Source organism: Podarcis gaigeae (genome assembly GCF_964106915.1).
Source record: "Podarcis gaigeae genome assembly, chromosome: 13".
NCBI lineage: Eukaryota > Metazoa > Chordata > Lepidosauria > Squamata > Lacertidae > Podarcis > Podarcis gaigeae.
In genome coordinates this window covers 15,527,674-15,555,209 of record NC_139689.1, presented here as the reverse complement: position 1 = coordinate 15,555,209, position 27,536 = coordinate 15,527,674, and the positions used below count along the sequence as shown (strand labels likewise).

At 41.9% G+C, this 27,536-nt stretch overlaps 1 protein-coding gene across 1 annotated transcript; it reads left to right on the top strand.

Moving 5' to 3' along the window:
* Positions 1–21,406: 21,406 nt before the first annotated feature.
* LOC310829208 (vomeronasal type-2 receptor 26-like) lies at positions 21,407–25,028 on the top strand. Its single transcript, XM_083707445.1, has 4 exons — positions 21,407–21,682; positions 23,038–23,265; positions 23,534–23,660; positions 23,963–25,028. Exons 1-4 carry the CDS (start codon positions 21,440–21,442, stop codon positions 24,871–24,873), a joined length of 1,509 nt encoding a protein of 502 aa, XP_083563571.1. The 5' UTR covers positions 21,407–21,439; the 3' UTR covers positions 24,874–25,028.
* The last annotated feature ends 2,508 nt before the right edge of the window (positions 25,029–27,536 follow it).

Below are 27,536 nucleotides of genomic sequence, written 5' to 3'. Positions count from 1 at the left end.
GGTCTCTTCAGATACATCGTATATGCCAAGTTTCAGCTTATACTTTTATAAGCTGTATAAATTTTTAGATATATAATAATCATTGTCGTGTCAAGTTTGTTCATTTACACCTTAGCTATAGCTTTCACACAGTGTGCTGTGACTGGGGCTGCAACGAAGTTTTTCATAACTTTGCTGAGAGTTGATTATATTGGAGAAAGTGGTGATTATCTTGGTGATTATCCTGTAATCACCGTAATCACTATCCTCATGTAATTGTAGTGATATTTCAAGCTGTCAGAAAAACAGAAACAGATGATCCATGTGCTGAAATTGTCCTCTCCATCTATAAAGAGGAGTTTCAGAAAAAAATATTTTACACAGTTCTTTGGAAGGGTCCTGTTGAACAGATTTTTGACACTGCAGATTGGAATCAGTGAAACAGCTATGTAAATTTAACTGCTGGGAGGGTTGAATGTTGTTTAGGACTTCTATGTGGTTTAGGAATTCTGTGTATCTGTTAAAATGAATGTTTTGAACTGGGGAAGAGATCTGTCGGTAGCCAATCGGACATCATTGCTGCTGCTTCTTTTGTTGCTGGAGCTGCCTCAGATTGTCAGCAAGAATGCAAAGAACAGATTTGGTTGGCAGCCAAAAGTTAAAAATGACTTTGTAATTCCAGACAGTATTTTCATTGGTGAATTTGTTTCTTTTTTAATTCATTCTTTTGATAGAATCTCATATAATACATCTCCAGCTCGGGAAAAGTCTTCCTAGTACGTGAAGCTTTTATGATTCAAAGTAGTCCAATTTAATAAAAGCCTAGTTTCTGCAACACGGGGCTTTCCTTCGTTGTTGCTGTTGTTATTCCCTGCATGGAATTACAATATTAACATCCTTGAAAATAAGGCAGTTCAAAACATACAACCTGGGGGGAGATGACCAGCTGATGGAAAATGCTTGTTGTTGTTTTTTTTTAAAAAAAGCATGTTAAGGAGACAGCTAGACCACAGTTCTTCTGATTGATGTGCTGACTGAGGGATTTTCCTCAATCAGGTAAAGATTCACCTGTAATCTGAAACTATAAAGCCCAGACAATGGTTTACCATCTCTGTTTAGAATGGAAGAAACCTAAAAATGGATAGCCTGAACTTATTTAGCAGCAGAAATTGAGGGAAAGTATGTGAGTCTTTATCCATTCCCTTGTTTAAAAATAGGTCGATTCATATGTACATATTTAGGGAGAGATTGAGTTGGTATCAGAGAAGCACAAGTAATAAAACGGTCTTCAAAGAGCAAATTGCTTAAGTTAGATAACGAAAGCATTGTAGGAAGTGAAATATGACAAAGAAACATAATGAGCCAACAATCTTTAAAAAGCTATGTAGATATTTCCTTCTACTTAACTCCACACCTGGTGTTTCAAGAATAGTTTATAATGGTCAGTAGGTTTACTGCATGTACATTAAATCAATGTACTTTTGACTACTGTATACTGGCATTTAAATGTCATTGCAGTCCACTGCCAAATTACTACCAGCAAGTCCTTGCCTTTACATTTGCCATGAATGAGATCAACAAGAATGCCCACCTCTTACCCAACACAACACTGTCTTCCATCTTCGCTAACAATGCTGACAATGAAATAGGATCCTGTACTGGGACCATGGACCTCCTTTTCAAAAGATGGAGCAGCCCCCTTAACTACATCTGTGTCAAGGCATACAGACTAATGGCCATCATTGGTGGGCTTGCGTCTCTTAACTCCAAGGAGATGCCCCACATCTTAAATATCTACAAGATGCCACAGGTGGGTCTGTCGATTTGGAACCTGGGTGCTGTATATTGATTCTAGAAAAGACTAGAAGGCCTCACTATTAAGCCGAGAGAGTTAAGTATATTAGGATGGGATGAGTGCTAGTGAAGCGCCAAAGGGCACTCTTGGGTGAAGGGCAATAGAACTATCTTCTATTGCTGACAAACTGGGGAGGATTTTTTGTCTGGTATTTGGGGAGCTGGCATGTGCTCCTTGTTGAGTGCTGGTTGTGGGTATATGGGTGTGCAACTTAAGACTCATATGGAGCTTGATACCCACCAATTACCTATGGAGATTTGCCTCGCATCACATTCTTGATTGTGATGGAGCTGTGTAGACTGGGTTTGCCCAGGGTCAGAGACAGGAGGCCTTTCCTCAGTTTCTCTGACCAAACTATAACCTTTTTGCACCGTTTCATGTGCATCAAGTTTCATCAAAGAGATGTAACCTATGCCAGTGTATGGTCTCTTGAGTCTTCATCTGGGGAATGTGGGCAATAAATAGTCAGGTTTGTTTCATTTTTTTTCAAGAAGTCAAGATCATGAAGCTATTTTTGCTTGACTTTCCCCCACCCCCCGAAGATGGGAAATTTGTCATTGAAAGGTGCACAGTATAAAAGTGTACAGCAGTACCTTGGTTTTCGAGCATCTCAGAAGCCGAACGTTTCGTTTTTCGAATGCCAAAAACCCAGAAGTAATTGCTTCTGTTTTCGAACACGCCTCGGAAGTAGAACGGCTTCTGCTGCATTTATTAAAAATTTTCTCAATTGAAATTGCAGGCCGCCCTTTGCGCTTTGGTTTTCAAATGTTTCAGAAGCTGAACAGTCTTCCGGAATGGATTATGTTCAAAAACCAAGGTACCACTGTATATGTAAAATTGTGTGCCATTGTTTTCTTACTCGAACCTGCAGTCATTCGTTCTCTCACACGTTATTAACTCATTTCTGCATCTGCACTCCTGTCAATAGTAGTATTATGGGCACATTAAGGAAGCTCATCCTTTTCCTTATCCTTTAAAACCTTTGCAGTATTTGAAATGAACGTAATCTTCTATCCTGCCATTGTTAGGCCTAAAAAGATCATGGTCCTTCTCCTTAGCTCTCTTATGGCTCCTTTGACCCTGCACTGAGTGATAAAACACAGTTCCCTTCTGTCTATCGGATGATGCCAAATGAAAGTCCTCAGTATGCTGGGATTGTTCACTTGCTTCAGTATTTTGGATGGACCTGGATTGGCCTTGTTGTTTCAGATGATGACAGTGGAGAATCGCTACTGAGGACTCTGACTCCTCAACTGCTGCTGAACAATATTTGTATTGCTTATAAGGAAATTATTTCAACACTGAAGATGCTCTGGGGCGGAAGAATGCAAATGCTGGAAATGGTGGAAAGAATAGGCAATATTCTAGAAACAATGGACGCCAATGTGATTGTTGTTCATGGGGGTTCACGATCTATGGCGTTCTTACGAATGGCACTCTATTCACATGAAAAAGTTGAAATGAAACCAAAAGAGAAGGTTTGGATTATAATGGCACAGTGGGATTTTGTATCTGTGTATCCCAGAGAGATATTCCCACTAAAATCCTTCAATGGCACCTTATCCTTTTCACTCCATGCTAATGATGTGCCAGAATATGAAGATTTTGTTGAGACTTTAAATCCTAATGAATCCACACTTTATTACATATATTGGTTCTGGGCCTATGCATTTCGGTGCTCCTTCCCCATATTTAAACTTTATGCACACACTGCAAACTGTACAGGAAAGGAGAGGTTGAGGAGCCTCCCTGGAGCTGTGTTTGAAATGGGGATGTCTGGTCAGAGCTACAGTATCTACAATGCGGTTTATGCTGTAGCACATGCTCTCCATGCCATGTTTTCATCAAGATCTAAGAAGAAGGCAAAGGGAGTTGGTGCCACATGGAACCTTTTGGATATTTATCCATGGCAGGTAGGATTCTCAAGTCCATCTTTACTGTAATCCTTGGAAAGAAATGCCTTTCATTGGCTGGATTCCCGTTCCAGTCTTTATTTCTGTGCAGCAATTTATTGAATTTCTTAGGGGTCAGATTTTGTTTATACAGCTCACCTTGAATTACCATTTCACATTAGGGTGGCCTTTTTCTTGCAAGTGTTTTGAACGCTGCCTAACATGTGCCTAACCCACAATTCTGAGATTAGCAGTCTCAGGGCTATCTCTGAGGAATGAATCTTGTGAGTAACTGAGCTTTTCCACCACTGTTTAAAACCATGAACCATGGCCTTTGCTCTCATACTCTTCCTGCTATTTGTTGTTCTTATTCCTTTGCCTTATAAGAACACCTGGAATAGCTGCTGAGTTTGTATCTTTAGAATGCTATAGTAAAAATTCATTTCTTTACTGACAAGTAAATACCCCTGTGGTTTGGTCTTGGGCAGGAGCCAGAAAAATGATAGTCGTACCTTGGATCCAGAATGCCTTGCGAGTCAAACGTTTTGGCTCCCGAACAATCGAAAACCGGAAGTGAATATTCCAGTTTGCGAATGTTCTTTGGAACTTGAATGTCCGACAAGGCTTCTGCAGCTTCCTGCAGCCAATCAGAAGCCGTGCCTTGGTTTCCAAACATTTTGGAAGTCGAATGGACTTCTGGAATGGATTCTGTTCAACTTCCAAGGTACCACTGTATTAGAGAGGAGAAAAGAGTTGCACTTCAATGGCACAAGAGAACAAATTTCAGGGAAGCCACACCCTGAATTCCCCACCATGTGCCTCGATTCATGTCCTTTCATTTTCCAATCTAGCTTCACTCCTTCCTAAAACACATCCGTTTTAACAATAATGCTGGGGAAGAAATATTTTTTGATGCAAATGGAGAATTGACAACTGGATATGATGTCATTAACACCATCACATTCCCCAATGAGTCCATCCATAAAGTCCGTGTGGGAAGGCTGAACCCACAGGCTACTGAAGGAAAACAATTTACCATCAATGGAAGTGCTGTTGTGTGGCATCACAAGTTTAAGCAGGTGGGAATAGCAATTACCTTCCTCAATATAGGTTTAGGGATGGGCTGAAGACCAAATTCTTTCTGGTTCAGGTTTCACATACGTGTAATACAAACATGCCCTGTTCTGATTCCATTCAAATATTTTAGGGAAAATCTGCCTGGGTCCTAATGAATGCGCAAAATTTTCTTAAGAGGTATTTAAAAAAAAAAAACATATAAAAAATGAAACAAATATGAGGTAGTCTGAGGGCCTTCTATTATTTGATTTTGAAAAGATGCTTATAAGTTACCAGGTAGCACACTGGGCTTCTGCTGCCATGGACTGTGAAAACAAAGCAAGAAGCTCTCATAAACTAAAAGTATCTAAAGAGCCGAGCTCAAATGACCTTTTTTTAATATGCGGTATGGTTTTATTATACGATTATTGAGGCACATGCTCACTCATCAGTATACGCAAATGTCTGGCTCATTTAAGACTATACAGAACCATTATTCTAAATAGTGATGGAATTCACAGGTGGAGAATAAAAAAATAAATCTTATTTCTAAAGGGAATCTTTGTATGAGTGAGTACTTTATAATCCCTTTTCATCTTTGTACTTCTGTCCTTCCAGACTGTAACGCTTTTGGTTATTTTTGATTTATTTTTGTTTTCTTTCTTTTAGTTGACTTTGCATTTTAACAAATCAATAAAGTAAGATAGAAACTGGAATGTTATTGAGTGTACTTGAAGATTCTAGGAAATGAGTCAGGGACTAGTGATTATGGATGGAATTCATTATAGAAACTAAGTGGTCTGTGTTAGAATTCCTGATCCATGATTGCAGTCATGGGATTTTTGTCTATCACATTACGGTATATGTTTTAACTCCAGAGTAGGAAGTGACGGAGACAGGATGTTTGTGTTACTGTGTTCTGTGAAGTGGGACTATTGTCCTTTGTTCATTTTCTCTTTGCTGTCTGATACTAGAGAGAGGGGGAGCCATGTTGCAGTGCTCCGTGTGTGTTAATATGTAAATAGATTAGCCAAAATGCTGAGTTGCTGAGGTCTGTCACGCAAGTTGTGAAAACTCTCTGGATCCCTAAGTGTGCTGGTGTCGGTTGGCATTGGTTGCTGTGATGTTTGGGCTGAAGAAAGCTTATGAAGCTCCTGAACGATTGACCAGGAGGGAGGGAACATGCCAGTCAGGCATGTGTCTCTGCCAGAGTCCTACTCAAGTGTAGGCTGAACTCCTGACAGTCTGCACCAAAGGGGGGCAACAGGAGCAAGCTCATGGGCCAGTCTCCTTTCTTTTGCAGGCTACTCTGTGCAGTTGGCCAGGTTGCCCACCTGTCAATCACTGATACCGCGATGACAACAGGTGAACCATTTTTCCTTTGCAGCACTTCTTAAACTGAAGCCATGCTGCAAGCAAAGAATCAAAAAGATTGAAGCCCCATGTGAACTAACTACTGTCTGCAGTTCCTGATACTCCAGAGTTTAGCAAGATCACTTGGGCTTGAAATCAAAGCCCATCAGCTGATCATCAGTGATTTCAAGCCCCCATTTCAGCAGGGATCAGCTCCCTGGAGCTTCTGTGTGGAACCAAACGTTCACTGGGCACCAAATTTATCAGGTACTAAATGCATGCCCTGCACAGAGATGAGGGAGAAATTCAATTCAGCTCATGTTTATAGGTGACCTATTTTGTGGCAGTACAGGCAGCAAAATATATTTTTTGTATTTTCTCTCTCTCTGTCTGTCTCCACTGTGTCGGTAAGGGATGTTTCCAGTTGTCAGGGGTCTTTAACACTCTGGTCCATGTATGGAGAATTTTGACCACTCGGTGGCCCACTGGGAACAATTTCCTCAGCACTGTGCTGACAAACTCACTCAGATCCATTCTGACTTGGACACTTTAGTTGACACAGCTTCAGTGGATGTAGATGGCCTCTGCTTGTCCAGTGTTAAGTTGTCCAAGTTTTCAACTTGGAAATGTGAGATCCACCACATTCTTGCCCTTCCTGGCTCATCAAAAAGGCTAGCGGGGGACTGGCTGGGTGGCCAATACCTCCTTACAACAAGGCAGGGTTCCCATATCCTTAAAAGAAGCAGTTACAAGACCTCTACTGAAAAAGCTCTCCTTGAATCTCACTGTATTGGGTAATATCAACCCGTTTCAAATATCTCATTATGACAATTGGCAGTCTTAAACCAAAAAGTGGACAATCAAACATCAAAGATTGACCAAGCTACATCCTCTATTGGCAAATTAACTGAACAGGTTTCGCAGCACACTCAGGCAATTGAGAAATTGCAAGGAGCTACGGCAGAAAACTTTAAATTAGCTGTGGAAGCCAACCAAAAAGCAGAACAGGCAAACTTAAAGGTGGATGAAATTAAAGGAGAGGTAAGACCTTTGAGAAGGCAGGTAGGGGAACAACAAGCCTACCTGGCATTGGTTGAATTGAAGAGTAAAGATAGTAATCTCAGGATAAGGGCTATCCCGGAATTGGAACAAAATAATTTAGAGGGATTTTTGACACTTTTGTTCACCAAATTCTGGGGAATTGAGGAAGAAAAGGACTTTAAAATTGTGACAGCCTTTAGACTGGGAAAATCAGTAAAGAAAGATAAGCCCAGAGACTGTTTGGTTGCTCTGAGATCAAGAGAAGAAAGGGATAAGATACTAGGCCTACATTTTAAGAAATCTTTGGAGGTAGAAGGTAAAAGGGCCGAAATTTACAGAGATATACCCAAATATCTCTTGGAACTTAGGACTACCTATATAGATTTGACCAAATTGTTGAGACACAACGGAATTCCTTACAGGTGGGAGTTTCCACAAGGACTTTCATTTACTTACAAAGGAAGGAAAATAAAGATTAAATCACCTGAAGACCAGCAGAAGTTCCTACACGACCACGAGGAGGACCTGCAAAAAGGAGCCGCAGCTTCTTGGCCTCCACCACCACCGGGACCATCTCCAAGAGATATACCACCAGGACCAGGACCAGCATTACCTCCCCCGGGATCGGGAGGAAGCTTAGATACCCCATTGTAGAACCCGTCAACTGATTCAGGATGTCTCTGCAGCTTCTTAGTTGGAATATAAATGGCGGAAACTCCCCGGAAAAAAGAAGGAAAGTCTTTCACATTTTGAAAAAGGAACAATTGGACGTTATCTGCCTACAGGAAACACATGTGACAAGGCTCCATAGAAAAGTGTTAATTAACAAAAGACTAGGCCAAGAATTTATTTCTTCGGACAAAGTTAAGAAGAGAGGAGTGGTGATTTATGCAAAGGAGAGCCTGTCACCGAAATTTTTATTTAAAGATGAATACGGCCGAATTTTGGCGATTGAAATACAGACACAAGGAGAAAAAATTTTGATATTAGGAATATATGCTCCAAATGAGGGAAAGTCGGAATTCTTCAGGAAGCTGCATGAGACCATGCTGGATTATTTGGATTATAGCAACATCATTATGCTGGGTGATATGAATGGGGTTGTCTCTGTACATATGGATAAGTCACAAAGTGCTAACATATCGAAAGACGGCAGACTACCCAAAACTTTTTTTGAAATGACAGACAATATGGACTTAGTGGACATCTGGAGGGTTAAGAACCCTCTAGGGAAAGAAGGGACTTTCTTTTCTGAAGCTCATCTGACATGGACACGAATCGACCAAATCTGGACAACTAGAGGACTGGCACCTAAGACTAGAAAAGTGGAAATCTGCCCAAAAACCTGCTCCGACCATAGTGCTTTGAAAGTGGAATTGAGACTTAACACAACCGGTACCTTCAGATGGAAAATGAATGACACCTTATTAAGAGATCAGGAGATTGTGAAGAAGGCCCAAAAAACCTTAAAGGACTATTTTGAGATAAATTTGAATACCACCGTGGAAAAAAGAACAATCTGGGACGCAAGTAAGGCAGTTATGAGAGGGTTTCTAATACAACAAAACACAATTAAGAAAAGGCTCTGGAATGAAAAGAAGGAGAAGATATTGGAGAAAATAAGAGAAGGAGAGAAAAAATTAAGATCTAGGCCTAAGTCGAAGGATGTGTTAAGAGAAGTGAAATTTTTCCAGGCGCAATATTCAAAATTGATAAACCAAGAGGTGGAATGGAAAATTAAACAAATGAAACAAAGATCCTTCGAATCGGCGAATAAGTGTGGGAAACTGCTAGCCTGGCAGTTGAAAAAGAGACAAAAGCTTAATACGGTTACAAATCTAGAGATCGAAGGGAGAATGGTTCAGAAACCCGAGGAAATCAGAAAGTGCTTCCAGAGGTACTTCAAAGAACTTTATACACAAGGGCCGCAAAAAGCCCCAGAGGTGGATCAATTTCTTAAAACTAATGGATTACAAAAAATACCCCTGGAAATGAGAACAAACCTGAACTGTAACATTACACAGCAAGAAATTGAAAGTGCCATTCAAAATCTTCAACTTGGCAAGTCTCCAGGCCCGGATGGCCTAACCTCCAAATACTATAAAGTTTTAAAGGACGATTTGATACAACCTTTGATGGAGGTTTGTAACCAGATAATGGAGGGAAGGAGGGCACCGGAAACGTGGAAAGAAGCTTTCATCACATTGATACCTAAATCAGAGACTGAAAAGACCCAACTTAAGAACTACCGCCCCATTTCACTCCTAAATGTGGATTACAAAATTTTTGCTGATATTTTGGCAAATAGACTTAAAAAAGTACTAAATGAAGTGATTCACAAGGACCAGGCTGGCTTTCTCCCGGGTAGGCATTTGTTTGACAACACAAGAAACATCATTGACATTTTAGAACTTCTACAAACAAATCTGAACACGAGAGCGGTTTTGATCTTTGTTGATGCAGAGAAGGCCTTTGATAATATTTCTTGGATGTTTATGAAGAAAAATTTGGAAGGGATGGGAGTGGGGCGGGGGTTCGAAAATGGTATAGAAGCAATCTATACAGAACAAAAAGCTAAATTGATAGTAAACAATGTGGTGACAGAGGAGTTTAATATTGAAAAAGGGACACGACAGGGGTGCCCTCTATCCCCCCTATTGTTTATTTCAGTTCTGGAGGTGTTGCTAAATATGATAAGAAAGGACCGGTTGGTTCAGGGAATCGAGGTCGGAGTGAAACAATATAAATTGAAAGCATTTGCAGATGACTTGGTATTAACACTTCAGGAACCAGTCTCCAGTACTAAAAGAGTGTTAGAATTAATTTCTGATTTTGGTCGGGTGGCGGGGTTCAAGTTAAATAAGCAAAAAACTAAGGTTTTAGCAAAAAATTTGACAGTTACAGAAACAGATGAGTTCTACAAAGAAATGGAGCTGAATGTGGTTAAAAAGGTAAAATACCTAGGGGTGTACTTGACCTCCAAAAATTTGAATTTGTTTAAAGATAACTATGAGAAATGTTGGTCAGAAATTAAAAGAGATTTGGAAATATGGTCAAGATTGAAACTCTCCTTGTTAGGCCGAATAGCTGCTGTAAAGATGAATGTATTGCCGAAAATGTTATTTTTGTTTCAGGCCCTACAGATCGTGGACAAGGTGGAATGTTTTGGAAAGTGGCAGAAGGATATCTCTAAGTTTGTTTGGCAGGGCAAAAAGCCCCGAATAAAGTTTAAGATATTAACTGATGCGAAAGAAAGAGGGGGATTTGCCCTGCCAGACTTGAGGCTATATTATGAATCTGCAGCCTTCTGCTGGTTGAAAGATTGGATTTTATTGGAGAACACTGACGTCCTGGATCTGGAAGGGTTTGACAATGCGTTTGGGTGGCATGCATATCTGTGGTATGACAAGGTTAAAGTGCATAAATTGTTTAAAAACCATATTGTTAGAAGAGCAATTTGGAGGGTCTGGATAAAATACAAAGACTTATTGGAGAGTAAAACACCGAGGTGGCTCTCACCGGTGGAGGCCAAGGCACGTAAGAGACCCAACATGGAGGCCCATTGGCCTAAATATTGGGAAATAATTGAAAAAACTGGAGACAATTGGAGGCTGCTAAGTTTGGAGAAATTGAAAACTAAGGTACGAGATTGGCTGCACTATGCGCAAATTCAAGAGGTATTTAAAATAGATAAAAAAGTTGGATTCCAGGTGGAAAAATCGAAACTGGAGATTGAATTGTTAGAGCCAAAAAGTAAGCTACTTTCAAGAATGTATAACTTGCTGCTTAAGTGGAATACACAGGATGAGACAGTCAAATCCGCCATGATAAAATGGGCTCAGGATGTGGGGCATAACATTATGTTTGCAGACTGGGAAAGGTTATGGAACACCGGTTTGAAATTCACGGCTTGCACTGCCTTGAAGGAAAATATCATGAAAATGGTATACCGGTGGTACATGACCCCAGTCAAGTTAGCTAAGATATATCATCTGTCTGACAACAAATGTTGGAAATGTGGAGAGGCGGAAGGGACATTCTTTCATCTCTGGTGGACCTGCCCGAAAGTGAAGGCCTTCTGGGAAATGATCCATAATGAACTAAAAAAGGTACTGAGATTTACCTTACCTAAAAAACCAGAGGCCTTCCTTCTGGGCATGGTGGATCAGAGAGTGCTTAAGAAGGACAGAACCTTTTTTATGTATGCTACCACAGCAGCAAGGATCCTGATTGCAAAATATTGGAAGACACAAGATTTGCCCACGCTGGAGGAATGGCAGTCGCAGTTGATGGACTATATGGAGCTGGCTGAAATGACTGGCAGAATCCGAGACGTGGGAGAAGAAACAACTGAGGAGGACTGGGAAAAGTTTAAGGACTATTTGAAAAAACATTATAAGCTGTATGAATGTTAAAAAATGCACCTTTCAGGAAATTCTAGCTTCAGCAAATGTAAGTTAATGAAATGAAAATTAAGACACAAGAATTCAGAGGTAAAATAATGAAATAACTTTATTGTGTTTAATATAAAACATATAAGAATTGAGCTACAGTAAAATTGAAAATAGGGAACATGATAAAATGGAAGTTACAATAAGTTTTGAAATAAGTTAACAAATTGCTGATGCTTTATAAGACAGAGAACGCAGGGTTCGGAGGATGTGGGGAAGTCCTATAGAATAGATGGAAAAAGAATATGGAAACTTGTTACCTATACCCTATCTTCTTATAACCACTCTTTATTCTTTTTTCTGTATTTCTAAAAAGCAATAAAAATATTTAAAAAAAAAAAACAAATATCTCATTATGGAGCATGTGGTATCATCTCAGATTCTGGTGGAGACAGATTATCTAGATCCATTTCAATCTGGTTTCAGGCCTGGTTATGGGACAGAGATGGCTTTGGTTACCTTGGTGGATGACTTATCCTGGGATTTGGACAGGGGGAGTGTGTCCCTGTTGGTTTTGTGGGACCTCTCGGTGGCTTTCCATACCACCAGCCTTGGTATCTGTAATAGTTCTAGGGGTTGCTCGTGCGTAAACTGGCGCCACACCTGGCTGGGTTGCCTGAGTGAACCTTTTCCATCCGGACCAGCCACTCGCCCATGACTGTCTCAATCGCTGGCAGAATCCGTCAGTGGGCGTTTCTTGAACTTCTTCCAGCAAAGAAGCTCTTTGACGCCTAGTCTCCACCTACTCTCCCTGCGCGGAAGCCTTCTGCGCAAGGAGGGTGTGGGCAGCGGAGGACCCGTGTTCTCCCCGCTGGTCCCTGGCGAGGAGTCATGGGACCGCCTCACCGATTCCCCCATCTGCCCCCCTTCTCCACTGGTGCTACGCTGATTTCCTTCCCCAGAAGATGGGCTGCTTCTCCCCATCCTGGGACGCTCTCCGGAATCCCTCCGGAGCCCTCTCTCTCCCTCTGGCTCCGATGGCAGTTCCCTGACAGTATCCTTCATGGTCATCTTCCTGGGATGGGACTTGGAGTTTTACGTCTATCAATGTTTATTTGCTTTTTAATGGTTTTCCTATGTTTTTAGCTGTTCTTTTTATAGGTAAGCCATCTCAAGTCTCATCAGGGGAAAGATAGGGTGTAAATATATGATGATAATGATACTGTGAAAATTAGGCCCACAGGCCAGACGTTCCCAACTAGTGGTCGTTGCTCTAAATTCTTTGTTTCTTAGATCCAACCCCAGTCCAGATGTGTTGAAAGTTGCCGTCTTGGACACAGCAAGATCATGAGACAGGGAGAACAGATTTGTTGTTATGATTGTGCTCAGTGCTCAGAAGGAATGGTTTCAAACCTGGAGGGTAAGTAAAGATTTCAGAATTGCATGCAGATGAAAGTCCAGATGTTGGTAAAACAAATTTGCTCAAAATGCTGGTTTGTATGTGCATGTTCATCACTTAATATGCGAACATAATTTTAAGACTCTGTAAATGGACCATTTAAGATATAAGAACTTATGATGATGATGAAATAATAATGATGATGATGTGCTTTTGGATCTCTTCACTTGTAACTTTTCACAGCTTTTTTCCACACATTAAGCTATTTATATTTAACTATTTCATGAGGTAACTTCTCATGAAACCTCCTGAATTTAACAGAAAAAATATTTGCAATAAAGGCATGCAACTGTTTTTTTTTTGGGGGGGGAATCAAAGAGTTGTAGGTTAAGTCAGAATGATCGAAATTTGGAATTTTAAAAATGTTTTATGGTTCTTTTTCCTTTTAAGAATCAAGAATTGAATTAACCAATATAAAATCTTAGTTAAGAAAGTACATGTACTTCTTTTTACTATTAAACCTTATAACTTTCAGATGCAGACCACTGCAACAAGTGCCCTGAGGACCAGCATCCAAACAAGAACCACGACCACTGCATTCCTAAGCATATTGTCTATTTGGCTTATGCAGAATCCTTGGGAATAATTCTGGCTTCATTTGCTCTGTTCCTTTCTCTGATCACACTAGTGGTGATGTGGATCTTCATTCAAAACCAGGAGACTCCCATTGTCAAGGCCAACAACTGGAACATCACCTGCACCCTCCTCATTTCCCTCTTGCTTTGCTTTCTCTGCTCCTTCCTATTCATTGGGCAGCCTGGAAAGGTGACCTGCCTTCTCCGTCAAACAGTGTTTGGGATTGTCTTCTCCCTGGCAGTTTCTTGTGTGCTGGCAAAAACCATCACTGTGGTTCTGGCCTTCATGGCCACCAAGCCAGGAAACAGGATGAGGAAATGGGTGGGGAAGAGACTGGCAGTGTCAGTCATCATCCTCTTTACTCTTATTCAACTTGGCATCTGTGCACTGTGGTTGGCAACCTCTCCTCCCTTCCCAGAGTTTGACATGCATTCACAGACTACCCAAATCATTGTGCAGTGCAATGAAGGATCAGCCGCCATGTTTTATACTGTCCTGGGTTACATGGGTCTTCTGGCCATCATCAGCTTCACTGTGGCTTTCTTGGCCAGGAAGCTGCCTGATACTTTCAACGAAGCCAAGCTCATCACCTTCAGCATGCTGGTCTTCTGCAGTGTTTGGCTATCCTTTGTCCCCACCTACTTGAGCACCAAAGGAAAATATATGGTGGCTGTGGAGATCTTCTCTATCTTGACTTCTAGCTCTGGGTTGCTGGGTTGCATCTTCCTCCCCAAATTCTATATTATTATTCTGAGGCCTGAGCTGAACACCAGGGATCAGCTTGTGAGGAAACAATATTGTGCTACCTGACTGATAATTCCAGTTTTCTTCATTTTCATGTGATGGTTATTTTTACATTAAGAATGTTAACTTATAGACCAGGTTGTGTCTACTTTTTTGTTTTTGAAGCACTTTGGGTGAAGTGTTAAATTTCCCCTTTTCCCCTTTTACTTTGTTGCCTCATCTGCTTCCACTTAGCATCTAAAGTGTATGTGGGGATGGGGAAGACAAATTTGATCATGCTGTTTGAGAACTACTGTTTCTAATTCATAAGAAGCACACCTTTGCCTTTCTTATACATCCTAGGACATCCATATTAATAATCTGCAAACTTTCCTGAGCTTGATTAACAGTTGGATTCAGCTAATTGAACCTGTCAATGAATAAGAGAAAGCAAAAGAACTTGTTTCTTTCATAGACCAAATCACATAGAAGATATATTCCATGTTTCACAATACTAGACCAATAGTTTTTTTAAGTTATAGAAATTTTATGCTTCTTATTACAGAATCTGGGTTTTATTACTCTACTTAGCTATAGGAACATTCCTACCCTACTAAAAACCTAGCCTGCCCTCAGTTTCAGCACTGAACATTTCATTAGCAGACATGAATATGAGGAAGTGAAAGATGTTTTTCTTAACTTTGCTGAGAGGTGAGAATCTTGGAAAAGGTACTTACCTACCCTATAATTATCATAATCACAGTCCTAATGTAATTGTAGTGTGATCCCAAAACAATCAGAAAGAGAACAATAGATGTATCCACCTTAAATATTGGTGGAATGCTACTCCACATCTATAAAGGCGAGTCTAAAAACAACTTTTCACCCACAGCTCTTTGAAGCATTCTGTCAAATATGTTTGAAAATTAACTCTGATGAGGCTTTGAAGCATTCTTCTCCCTTGCCGCCCACCAAATACTCATGTTCTGTTTTTCTGTCACAATGAATATGACCAGCTGGGGGCAAGATTTTCTGGTAGCCAGATGGACATCATTCCTGCTGCTCATTTTGCTGATGCACCTGCCTCAGGTTGTCAACAAGAATGTGCACAATGCAATGGGGCAGCAGCCAAAGGTTCGAAATGGGTTCAGCATCCCAGAGAATATTGTCATTGGTGAATTTGCTTCATTTCTAATTCATAGCCTTGAGGAGATTCCATTTAATACGACTCCAGATGAGAAAGTACATTCCATGTAAGTAAGACATCCAACTAAATAGCATAGTGTGAACACGGAATCAGAAGAGGGTCGATGAAAAGAAGTCCTTATTGTGAAAGAACTATTGCTCTCCACTGGTAAAAATGATTCTAAATGTTCTTGTGAAAATCCAAACCCTTAATACAATTCTTTATCCAGAAAGGATGTGTGATAGATTGATAGATGATAGATAGATAGATAGATAGATGATAGATAGATGATAGATAGATGATAGATGATAGATGATAGATGATAGATAGATAGATAGATAGATAGATAGATGATAGATGATAGATACAAACTCTATAGAAAGGACAGTGAAGGACCTACTAGAGATATTGTCACACTGGGAAAGAGGACAAAGCACAACAATCTAGAAGTCCCAAAAGGGGCAGACTCCTCCACAGAATTTTTGGGAATAGTGATATTGGACCCCAAATGTAATTTAGTACAATGAACATGCTATCACCCCTTTTTCCTGTACATTTACATACATAATCTACTTATTTTATACATGTTCGTATCCTCTGTATAATAATTGACTTCCCCCTACCTCTTAACAGCTTCTCTCTTTATTTCATTTTCTTTTGTACTGGGTTGTGGTATACTTTCGACCTTCTATTTATATAGGATATCTTCTCTAATTGTCTTTTATTTTGTGAAATTTACTCTGGACACATCCAAGTTTTGATTTGGGAACCATGTTTACACATATAATTTTTAAAATAATCCCATTCTTTTTTAACCCTTGAGTTTGAGTGATTTCTTATTGCTTCTGTCATTTTGGCTAGCTCAACATATTCACTCAATTTCATGTGCCACTCTTCCATAGTTGGTATCAAATCCCCTTTCCAGCATTTGGCAATTAATACTCTAGCCACAGTTGTTGCGAATAGAAATACTCTTTTTCTTCTCTTGGGATGTTTATTGTCATAATGCCCAGTAAAAAGGTCTCTGAGCTCTTAGAGAATGTTTGTCAGAGCATTTTCTTTAATTCTTCTTACACCATGTCCCAGAATTTTTTAATCTGGGGACAGGTCCACCACATATGAAATAGGATTCCTTCCCCCTGCTTACATGTCCAGCATGTGTTGGTGTTGTTTTTATATATTTTAGCAAATTTACTAGGAGTCAAGTACCACCTATAAATCATTTTCATAAAATTTTCCTTTATCAGATAACACACGGTAAATTTTTAATCTATTTTTCATAATTTCCTCCAGTCTTTCATTAAAACAGGATATCGCTTCTTGGCCTTTTGGCTAAGATCAAGTGTAGAAAATAAAAGTCTTGTCCAAATGAGAATGAACAAGAACACAATTTTTGACAAAAGAAATGCATAAGTCAATAAAGGATTCTTCAAAAGAATTTGAAGAGCTCATTTCATTAAATACATTATTTGGAAGACTCTGGCTACAGTGGGTAAATGATCCATTGCATAACAAGTTAGTCAATAGTATGCAAAAGCAGCAATAAGCAGCTGAATTAATTATTTGCATCTTCCTTCCCAGTAGAATATCTAGGGCACAGGGGGCACCGGCTCCTAGGGACTGAGCCCTTTTGTGTCCCCCTATATTTTGGGGGTAAGGGCCAAGGCCCTGCTATGCCCCAAAAGCACGGTGTGTCAAACATTGGAGCCAAGCACAGCGTGCCTCCAGCAGCCAGCTCCTTCTCTTCCCCCTCCTACCACAGAAGTGAGGAATGATTGAAGCAGCCTCCTGCCAGTGACCACACCCAGAGGAGAAATGAGCCACATGGCCACCACATTGGGGGTCTGTGCCCAGATCCTCCCAATATCCTCACATCACAAACATGGCATTGGCCCTGCCTCAATTGCCTTCACAAACTGTTGCCTCTGATAGGGCAGATGTTGATTCCTGAACTAACTTTTGCAGGGAGTCTGGGAAGCCAAGGCAAGTGAAAGATGGTATTCTAGGCCTTGTTGACAAAATTCATGGAGAATAAGATTATTGATGGCTACTAGATACGACGCCTACATTCTACCTCTGTTGTAGGGCAAATCTGCTGTCTCACTAGTGCCATTAACTACTTGTGAGTTGGTTTGAAGAAAGAGTCCAAAAATTATTTACTACAGTAAATAGGTTCAGCACTGTCACTTCCACAAAGGCTGAACAGTGTGTGTGTGTGTGTGTGTGTGTGTGTGTGTGTGTGTGTGTGTGTTACCCCCCTGAACCTTTTATAGGGTTTACAGGCAAAGAATTCATATAAAATCCAATCAAAACGCTGCAGACATTTGCAGAGGGTAGCTGGCAGAACACTCATTGGATACAACTCTCTGAGGGGTCCAGTCTGCACCTTGATGTGGCAGCTCTTTGAGGGCCCCTTGCTTTGCTGCTGCTTCTTACTAAAGTTCTGAAGCCTACATACTAAAAGGGAGAATTGTAGTCTGATTTATGCTTACATAGGTAACGAGCCTAGGGACGCCGGTGGCGCTGTGGGTTAAACCACAGAGTCTAGGACTTGCAGAAGTTCGGCGGTTCAAATCCCCGCGACGGGGTGAGCTCTTGTTGCTCGGTCCCTGCTCCTGCCAACCTAGCAGTTTGAAAGCATGTCAAAGTGCAAGTAGATAAATAGGTACTGCTCCGGCAGGAAGGTAAGCAGCGTTTCTGTGCTCTGCTCTGGTTCGTCAGAAGTAGCTTAGTCCTGCTGGCACATGACCCAGAAGCTGTACGCTGGCTCCCTCGGCCAGTAAAGCGAGATGAGCACTGCAATCCCAGAGTTGGTCACGACTGGACCTAATGGTCAGGTGTCCCTTTACCTTTAGGGCTGCCATACATCTGGGGCACAACAACTTTTGTGTCTGGATTTTCACTCTTTGAAATATGGCAACCCTAACTTATAGAGCTAATTCCCACAGAACAACCCCGTGCCTGGTACAGTGGTACCTCAGGTTACATACGCTTCAGGTTACAGACTCCGCTAACCCAGAAATAGTACCTCGGGTCAGGATGAGAACAGAAAGTTGTATGTATGTATTTGTCTTTCTGTAAAACTCTAATAAATATTTTATTAAAAAAGAAAAAAAAAGGAAAAAAAAGAGAACAGAAATCGTGCTCCGGAGGCGTGGTGGCAGTGGGAGGCCCCATTAGCTAAAGTGGTACCTCAGGTTAAGAACAGTTTCAGGTTAAGAACAGACCTCCGGAACGAATTAAGTAGTTAACCTGAAGTACCACTGTAGTTCAGGAACAGCTTCCAATGGTCAATAAGTCCACTTTGTACATTAAATCATTGGATATGCAACAGCCCTAAGTCTATATTGAAATATCATTGCAGTATAATACACAATTACTACCATCAAGTCCTTGCCTTTATTTTGGCCATGAATGAGATCAACAATAACGACCACCTCTTGCCTAACACAACATTATCATCCATCATCACTCATACTGTTCTCAATGAAGCGGGATCCTGTTCTGGGACCATGCAACTCCTTTTCCAAAACCAGGGGAACCCCATTAACTACATCTGTGACAAGACATACAAACTAATGGCCGTCATTGGAGGGCTCACTTCTCATAACTCTAAGCAGATGCCCCACATCTTAAATATCTATAAGATGCCACAGGTGTGTACTGTATACATAGGTGCAACCAGTAGGAGTATTTAGTGGAACAAGCACATTTGTGTACCCATGACCTTCCTTGTGTTTAACACAGGGACTAACTTGACCCTATGGGGAAATGCATGCAATAGAAGCTGGGTTCCAGAAGGCCTCACTATCAACCCACGTGAATGAACAGGAGGAAATGTATACTGTGACATCAGAAGCCATTTTGAGTGGTTTGGCCAGCACCATCTCATTAAAGGCCAGAACAACCCTGGATTTAATCAGTCCAGTTAATCTGCACTTATTTTCTTCCTTCTCCATTCCCCCTCCAGTTTAACATTTTCTCCCTAAGTTATAATAATGAATAATAAGTTGTAATAAGAAATATTCTGAATTTTTATATAAAAAGTCAGGTTCACAATGCTCTTCTCACATATGGGGCAAGACAGTTTGACACCAATTCTGGCCCAACAGCACTGGCTGCAAATTAGTCTCCAGGCCGAACTCAAGGTGCTGGTTTTGACCTATAAAGCCTTAAATGGCTCAGAACCGCAATACCTCAAGGACTGCCTCTTTGAACCGACACAAACCCTAAGCTCATCATCTGAGGGCCTTTGTAATGTGCCTCCCCAGGATACGTTTGACAGGTGGCAACACGAGAATGGGCCTTTTCTGTGGTGGCTCCCTTCTTGGGAAATGTTCTCCCCAAGGAGTCTTGCCTGATGCCTTCATTACATATCTTTAGGCACCAGGCGAAAACATTCCTCTTCTCCCAGGCATTTAGCTAATTAAACAACCTACGGCCTTTAAAACGGGGGTGGGTATTGTTTTTGTTTGTCGTTATGGTACATATTTTTGTGTTTTTATCTTGTAAACCACCCTGTCCTCTTCGGATGAAGTGTAGTATAAAAATTTACCGTATTTTTCGCACCATAGGGCGCACCGGACCATAGGGCACACCCAGTTTTTTTGGGGGGAAATAAAGGGGGAAAAATTATTTCCCCCCCAGGCGCGGGGCTGCGGCGGGGGAAGCTCGAGCTTCCCCCGACCCCAGCCCCCAAACAGGCAGCTCTCTGCAAGCCATGGGAGTGCTCCCGCTGCTTGCGGAGAGGTCCGCGAAGCCTGGACGCGCTGAGCTCAGCGCGCGCAGGCTTCGGCATGCAGGCAACTCTCCGCAAGCAGCCCAGCGCTGGGCTCCCACTGCTTGCGGAGAGATGTGCGAAGCCTGGAGAGCGTGAGGGGTCGGTGCGCACCGACCCCTCTCACTCTCCAGGCTTCAGCGAAAGCCTGCATTCGTACCATAGGACGCACACACATTTCCCCTTCATTTTTGGAGGGGAAAAAGTGCGTCCTATGGTGCAAAAAATACGGTAATAAATAACAAGGAATAGAACTGGAAGCTTTTGTTAACTTTTCTTTTTAAAATATGCCCAGTGTAAAAGTGTCGGCATGTATATATGCTCTCCCTCTCTCCCCGGCCCACCTAATTTATGTGTTTTTCATCTTTAATCAGCTCAGTAATCATGTCTAGTTTGTGGTATTGGAGAGTTTATAGTCTCTGCAGTATTTGTATCAAATATAAAATGACCTCAACGTTCTCTCCTGCCAGATCACCAAAGGAAAATCTAAATTTTTGGTTAGGTCTAAAAAAAAATGTGTTGCTCCTGTTTTTTAGCTCAGCTATAAATCCTTCGACCCTGCACTGAGCGATAAAACACAGTTCCCTTCTGTCTATCGGATGATGCCAAATGAACGTCCTCAGTATGCTGGGATTGTTCAGCTGCTTCAGCATTTTGGATGGACTTGGATTGGCCTTATTATTTCAGATGACGACATTGGAGAAATACTGTTGAGGACTCTCATGCCTTGGCTGCACCAGAACAATATTTGTGTGGCTTTTAAGGAAGTTATTCCAACACCGAAGGAGGCCTGGGATAAAACACTGCTAAAAAATAAGAACTTGGCGAGAATAAGCACCGTTCTGTTTTCGGCTGTAACCAAGGTGATTCTCGTTCATGGGGAGTCACGGACTATGGAGAGCTTAAGAATGGTTCTATTGCTGCATGAATTTCCTGCAAGGAAGCCAGAAGAGAGGGTTTGGATCATAACAGCTCAGTGGGATTTCACAACTGTGCTGGATAAGTTAGCATTCACACCAAAAACCTTCAATGGCACCTTGTCCTTCACACGCCACACAAATTATATGGCAAAATATGAAGAGTTCCTTGAGACTGTACATCCTAATCAATCTACACTTTATTACATCCATCATTTCTGGTCTGTCTCATTTATGTGTGCATTTCCGTCACTGGGCATTGTTGCAGAAGACATAAAAAACTGTACTGGAAAAGAAACCTTGAAGAGCCTCTCTGGATTGGTTTTTGAAATGGGAATGTCTGGTCAGAGCTACAGTATTTACAATGCAGTTTACGCTGTTGCACATGCTCTCCACGCCATGTTTTCATCAAGATCTAGGCAGAAGGCAACACTCAATGGTGCCACAAGAAATGGCTCAAATGTTTACCCATGGCAGGTAGGAAACTCATGCCCACCTCTACTTAATATATGACCATGAATGCTGGATTCAGGTTTATTACTTAGCAATTGACTGAGTTTGATTCAGCAACAACACACATACATATACAAATACTGAGCTTGCCCTGATGAACCATATTGATTTAAGATGCTGTGTTTCTTCGCAGAATTTTGAAATGTTCTCTGCTAGCTTTCCCCAACCTAGTATTCCTCAAAAGTTGTTGACTACAGTTTCCTTTTTGCACCAGCCAAAATGACCAACGGTCAGGAATGATGTGGCCTGAAGTCCAAGGCATCTAGAACTGACAAAGTTCAGGGAGGTTATAAAGGTTGTGAACGAAGCATATTCAACATGGGCCTCATATTTTGTTATGGCAACCATGAAAATTGAGAAAATATTTTATTCCATTGACTATATCCCCCACACAATAATAAGAAGGAGCTAGTTGAGTATGATATTAGAGTGACAAAGTGATTTTCCACACTTCTTCTTGTCCTGCTGCTGCTGTTCTGCTGCTTTCCCCAGGGGAAAACCCTTCCTTTGCACTCAACTGGAGCACAACAAAAAGTGGGTTTTCCCTGTGAAAGAAGTGAGGCAAGAGGAGAATGGGTCAGATCTGTGCCTAGGAAGTGTATGGTATGTGTAGGAAGTGTATGGACCCCAGGATGGTCGAAAGTCCAGTCAAAAGTGACTATGGGTTCACGGCACTCATCTTGCTTTCAGGCCAAGGGAGACGGCGTTTGTCCACAGGCAGCTTTCCAGGCCACGTGGCTAGCATGACTAAACTGCTTCTGGTGCAAAGGAATACCGTGACAAAAACCAGAGTGCATGTTCAGAATCTGTTAATGCCATTTACCTTCCCACTGCAGCGGTACCTACTTATCTATTTGAACTGGCGTGCTTTCGAACTGCTAGGTTGGCAGGAGCTAGGACAGAGTGACGGGAGCTCACCCCATCACACAGATTCGAACTGCCAACCTTCTGATCAGCAAGCCCAAGAGGCTCTGTGGTTTAGACCACAGTGCCACCTGCATCCCCATTCTATTTTCTTCATAGATGGGTTGGCAGGAGCTGGGACAGAGCAACGGGAGGTTGCTCCATCATGGGGATTCAAACCGCTGACCTTCCGATCGGCAAGCCCAAGAGGCTCCATGGTTTAGCCCACAGCACCACCCACGTCCCTTGCCTAGGAAGTGTAGGTCAAGTAGAAACACACAGACCCACACTTTCAAGGAATGGGACAAATGGAAGTGTCTACAAGCCCCCAAACAAGAAAGTAAATTCCAGGTAAATCACAGTAACTGTTACTGCAATTGGCAGTAACATGTCCTTTTCTTCTCCAATCTACGTAGCTTCACTCCTTCCTGAAACACATCCGTTTCAACAACAGTGCTGGAGAAGAATTTTTTTTTGATGAAAATGGAGACTGGGCAACAGGATATGATATTGTCAATACTGTCACATTCCCCAATTTGTCCATACACAGAGTTCACGTTGGAAGACTTGATCCAAAGGCTCCTGAAGGAAAGAAGTTCACCATCAATGGAAGTGCTGTTGTGTGGAATCACAAGTTTAACCAGGTGGGAAACACAGATATTCTCCAGAACAATAGATTCTGAACAAATCCTGCCAGCCCCTCATTTCACACAGAATAGTGTAAAGTCCAAGCTGTTCTGGTTCCATGCAGATATTTCAGGAGGAATCTGCAGAAATCCAGGAGAGGGGATGAGGAGGTGTAAGGACTGGGTAATCTTTATACATTCATGTTGGGCCTTCAGTAGCCCTGTGGGCTGGCAGTTTAATACCAATTGTTTATACTTTAAATTCTTTCTTTCTGGATATTCTTAGATCACACCACAATCCACATGTGTTGAGAGTTGCCACCCTGGACAAAGCAAGATGGCACGGCAGGGGGAACAGATTTGTTGTTATGATTGTCCTCAGTGCTCTGAAGGCATGATTTCAGCCTTGACAGGTAAGTAGAGACTGCACAGTTACATGGGGAATGCTAATCCAGGTGTCTGTAAAATAAATGTTCTCAAAGGTCCATGACTCTGATGTGTGAATGGGCCATTGCAGATAGTCCTTAGAAAGGGTGTTCCTTAGAAAGGGGATTCCTTTGTTTTATCACATTATCATCAAAAAAAGGGGAAGGGATTCTGTTCTTCTTGTTCAAGAGAAATGTTACAGAGGCCATATTTTATGCCACACCATGAAACAGTTGATGCTGAAGAAGATCCATGCACATTTTCAATGATTAAGATTTATAACTTTCAGATGCAGACCACTGTAACAAGTGCCCTGAGGATCAACATCCAAATAGAAATCAGGATGGCTGTATCGCTAAAACTGTAAGTTTTCTATCATATGGAGAGACCTTGGGAATAATTCTGACTTCATTTGCACTTTCCCTTTTTCTGATCACACTTGTGGTGATGTGGATCTTCATTCAACACCAGGAGACTCCCATCATCAAGGCCAACAACTGGAACATCACCTGCACCCTCCTCATTTCCCTCTTGCTTTGCTTTCTCTGCTCCCTCTTATTCATTGGGGAGCCTGCAAAGGTGACCTGCCTTCTCCGTCAAACGGTGTTTGGAATCATCTTCTCCTTGGCTGTTTCTTGTGTGCTGGCAAAAACCATCACTGTGGTTCTGGCCTTCATGGCCACCAAGCCAGGAAACAGGATGAGGAAATGGGTGGGGAAGAGGCTGGCAGTGTCAGTCATCATCCTTTGCACTCTTATTCAAACTGGCATCTGTGCACTGTGGTTGGCAACCTCTCCCCCCTTCCCAGAGTTTGACATGCACTCCCAGATTGGCCAGATCATTGTGCAGTGCAATGAAGGATCAGGCCCCATGTTTTATACTGTCCTGGGCTACATGGGTCTTCTGGCCATCATCAGCTTCACTGTGGCTTTCTTGGCCAGGAAGCTACCTGATACTTTCAATGAAGCCAAGCTCATCACCTTCAGCATGCTGGTCTTCTGCAGTGTTTGGCTGTCCTTTGTCCCCACCTACCTGAGCACCAAAGGAAAATATATGGTGGCTGTGGAGATCTTCTCTATCTTGACTTCTAGCTCTGGGTTGCTGGGTTGCATCTTCCTCCCCAAATTCTATATCATTGTTCTGAGGCCTGAGCTGAACACCAGGGATCAGCTTGTGAGAAAAAAGAACTGTGAAATCTGATAGGTTTCCTCCTTGCTTTTTGTAGCTTCTTTCCCACTCACTTTTCTGGTTGTTTTGTCTTATTAAAACAACCTTAACTGAAATACATGCAATGCCTTCTTTTATGTTTGGAAAGTATTTCCGATGATGTAAAATTCCAGCCAGTTTGGCTTTTACTTAGTAGTTTATCTAGTAGTTTTATCTTTTATCTAGTAGTTTGTTTATAAGCCACTTTTTTGAAAATGAGCTTATTTATTTATAAAAGTATTTATATTTCACTGTGTCATAAATAAATATCAAAGTTGCTTACAACAACGCAATAAAACTATATACAAATTAAAAATCTGAGATGATAAACTAATCATTATGGAAATATATTTTCTTAATTGCATGCAAGAGCCTGGTGGCATAAAAAGTTTTCAGCAGGCATTTAAAGGATGAAACAGAAGGTGCCTGCTAAATCTGTATCACCAGAGCTTTCCACAAGTTTGGGATGATAACACTAAAGGCTTTGTCACATGTACCCATAATAATACCAATGCCTAAATATCAGCACATAATTAGTTATCAGCCAGCCAGACCCCAGTACGAAAAGCCCCCACTTATAACCCCAGTTTATATTAGCTATTACAAGCCGGAGAGGGGTGCTTTTGAAATTGTTAAGTTCTGTTTAATTGACATGAGAAATGGAGCCTTTTCAGTCTCAGAAGGAACTGAGTTCTATAGCTGCAAAGCCACAGTTTAGAAGACCCTGTTATGAATGCCCACCAGCCTGATTTTTTCTACTGGTAGGCACCTATGCAGGATGCGTGATGTAAATCTTACAAGGCTAATAAGGGCTGCCTTCAGATGTAATCTAACGTTTATATAGCTACTCATCTCCTTGACAGCTGATGGGAGGTGTTCCACAGGGCGGGCACCACTACCGAGAAGACCCTCTGCCTGGTTCCCTGTAGCTTCACTTCTCACAGTGAGGGAACCGCCAGAAGGCTCTCAGTGCTGGATCTCAGTGACTGGGATGAATGATGGGGGTGGAGATGCTCCTTCAGGTATACAGAGGTTTTATTCTTAAGCCATTTATTTTCTTGATTAAGCTGTATTGATGCTTCACTAACGCTTCACTAACACATCACTGGGCAGGTGACAGCAAGTTAATGCAAATCAAGGCAAACAGTAGCTTGCGTTCTGCAGACTTACTTATGTATACACATGGAGCTAAACCCTCACCATCTTCTCATGCATTCTTTGAGTATGTGAAAGTGGCGCATCCAAACTTCCATGTAAACAAATCAGATCATTTGCATGGTGCTGTCCGGGAACTCTTTATTTTCAGTGAAGGAAATATTTCCTGCCCTCACTCTGATTTGGCTTTGTGTACCTTTACATTGTGGCATGACAACATCTTCGCATTGCCTACAGTAGAAGTAGGTTGGTATCCCACTGGTAGCTCTATTAATGGTTGGGTGTTGATCATGGATGTCCAACAGCTCGATGGGGATCTACTGGTAGATCGCAGGTTGATCTCTGGCTCCCTTTCCTCAGCGTCATTGAAACGGACTCCTGCCCCGCCCCCATTGTTGTGTGATCAGTGGAAGGGAAGACAGAGCTTTCTCTCTGTGGCTGTTTTCATTCAAAGCGATATTACTGTGAGAGAGAAAGTCTCTTTTCCTTAGACCCTTGGTTTTAACTTCCCCCCAAAACGGAACTTCCCTCCTAAGAAAGTCCTCCTCCCTAAAAAAAAAGCTCAACAACTTTGAAACTTTGACCTGAATCATTGCCAGATTTTAATTCTGAAAGTAGATCACAGTCTCTCGGGAATTGGTCACCCCTGCTGTAGATCAACAGGTTTCTTGCCTCACAACTGTTTAAGAATGAGCAGGAGAGCCCTGAATCACTGCATTGTATCATTGGGAGGGACCTCAAAGACCTAGTCCATCCCATGCTCATTCAAATAATGCACATGGCAATCTTAAGAAGGGTGCCCCTGGTAGATCATTAAGGCCAAAGTATACAATTGCTGAGCTACATAGCTGACTGGCTTGAGCAACTAGAAGGCCTTCTGTCTGTTGCTTTTGCCTCACCTCCACCCTCAACAGCACAGGGCCTTGATCTATCCTGCATATAGCCCACTACACCCAGTTAAGGACCTTATCTACTTTAGAGTGGTGTAGTGATTTGAAGGAAGGAAGGAAGGAAGGAAGGAAGGAAGGAAGGAAGGAAGGAAGGAAGGAAGGAAGGAATAGACACTGATTTCCTTCTGGGTTTTCTCTCCACCTTTCTTCCACACACACACACACACACACACACGGGGATACCCTGTCTGTCATGAGACATGGAGAGGGTAGTTGGGTGCTGAGGAGGAACTGGTGAAGAGTTGGAAGATCCCATGGAAGCTCCTAGCAAGCTGGAACAGTTGAAATCAGGACACCAAGAGAAGTCTGATCCAGAAGAGGGATGCAGCGGGATGGAAGATGGAGATCTGGATTCTGTGAAAGGGCCTGGCCAGAGCTGGCCCAGGACATTTTGCCAATCCAGTCAAAATTGAAAATGGCCACACACACATCGCCTCCTCTACACCCACTGCCTGGAGGCTGCACGGGGAGCAAAAGGAGGTTGGAGAGGAGCAGGCGGTAGGGGATGGGGGTGTGTGCAGCGGTGGCAGTACCCCTCCCAGCTGACTGCCT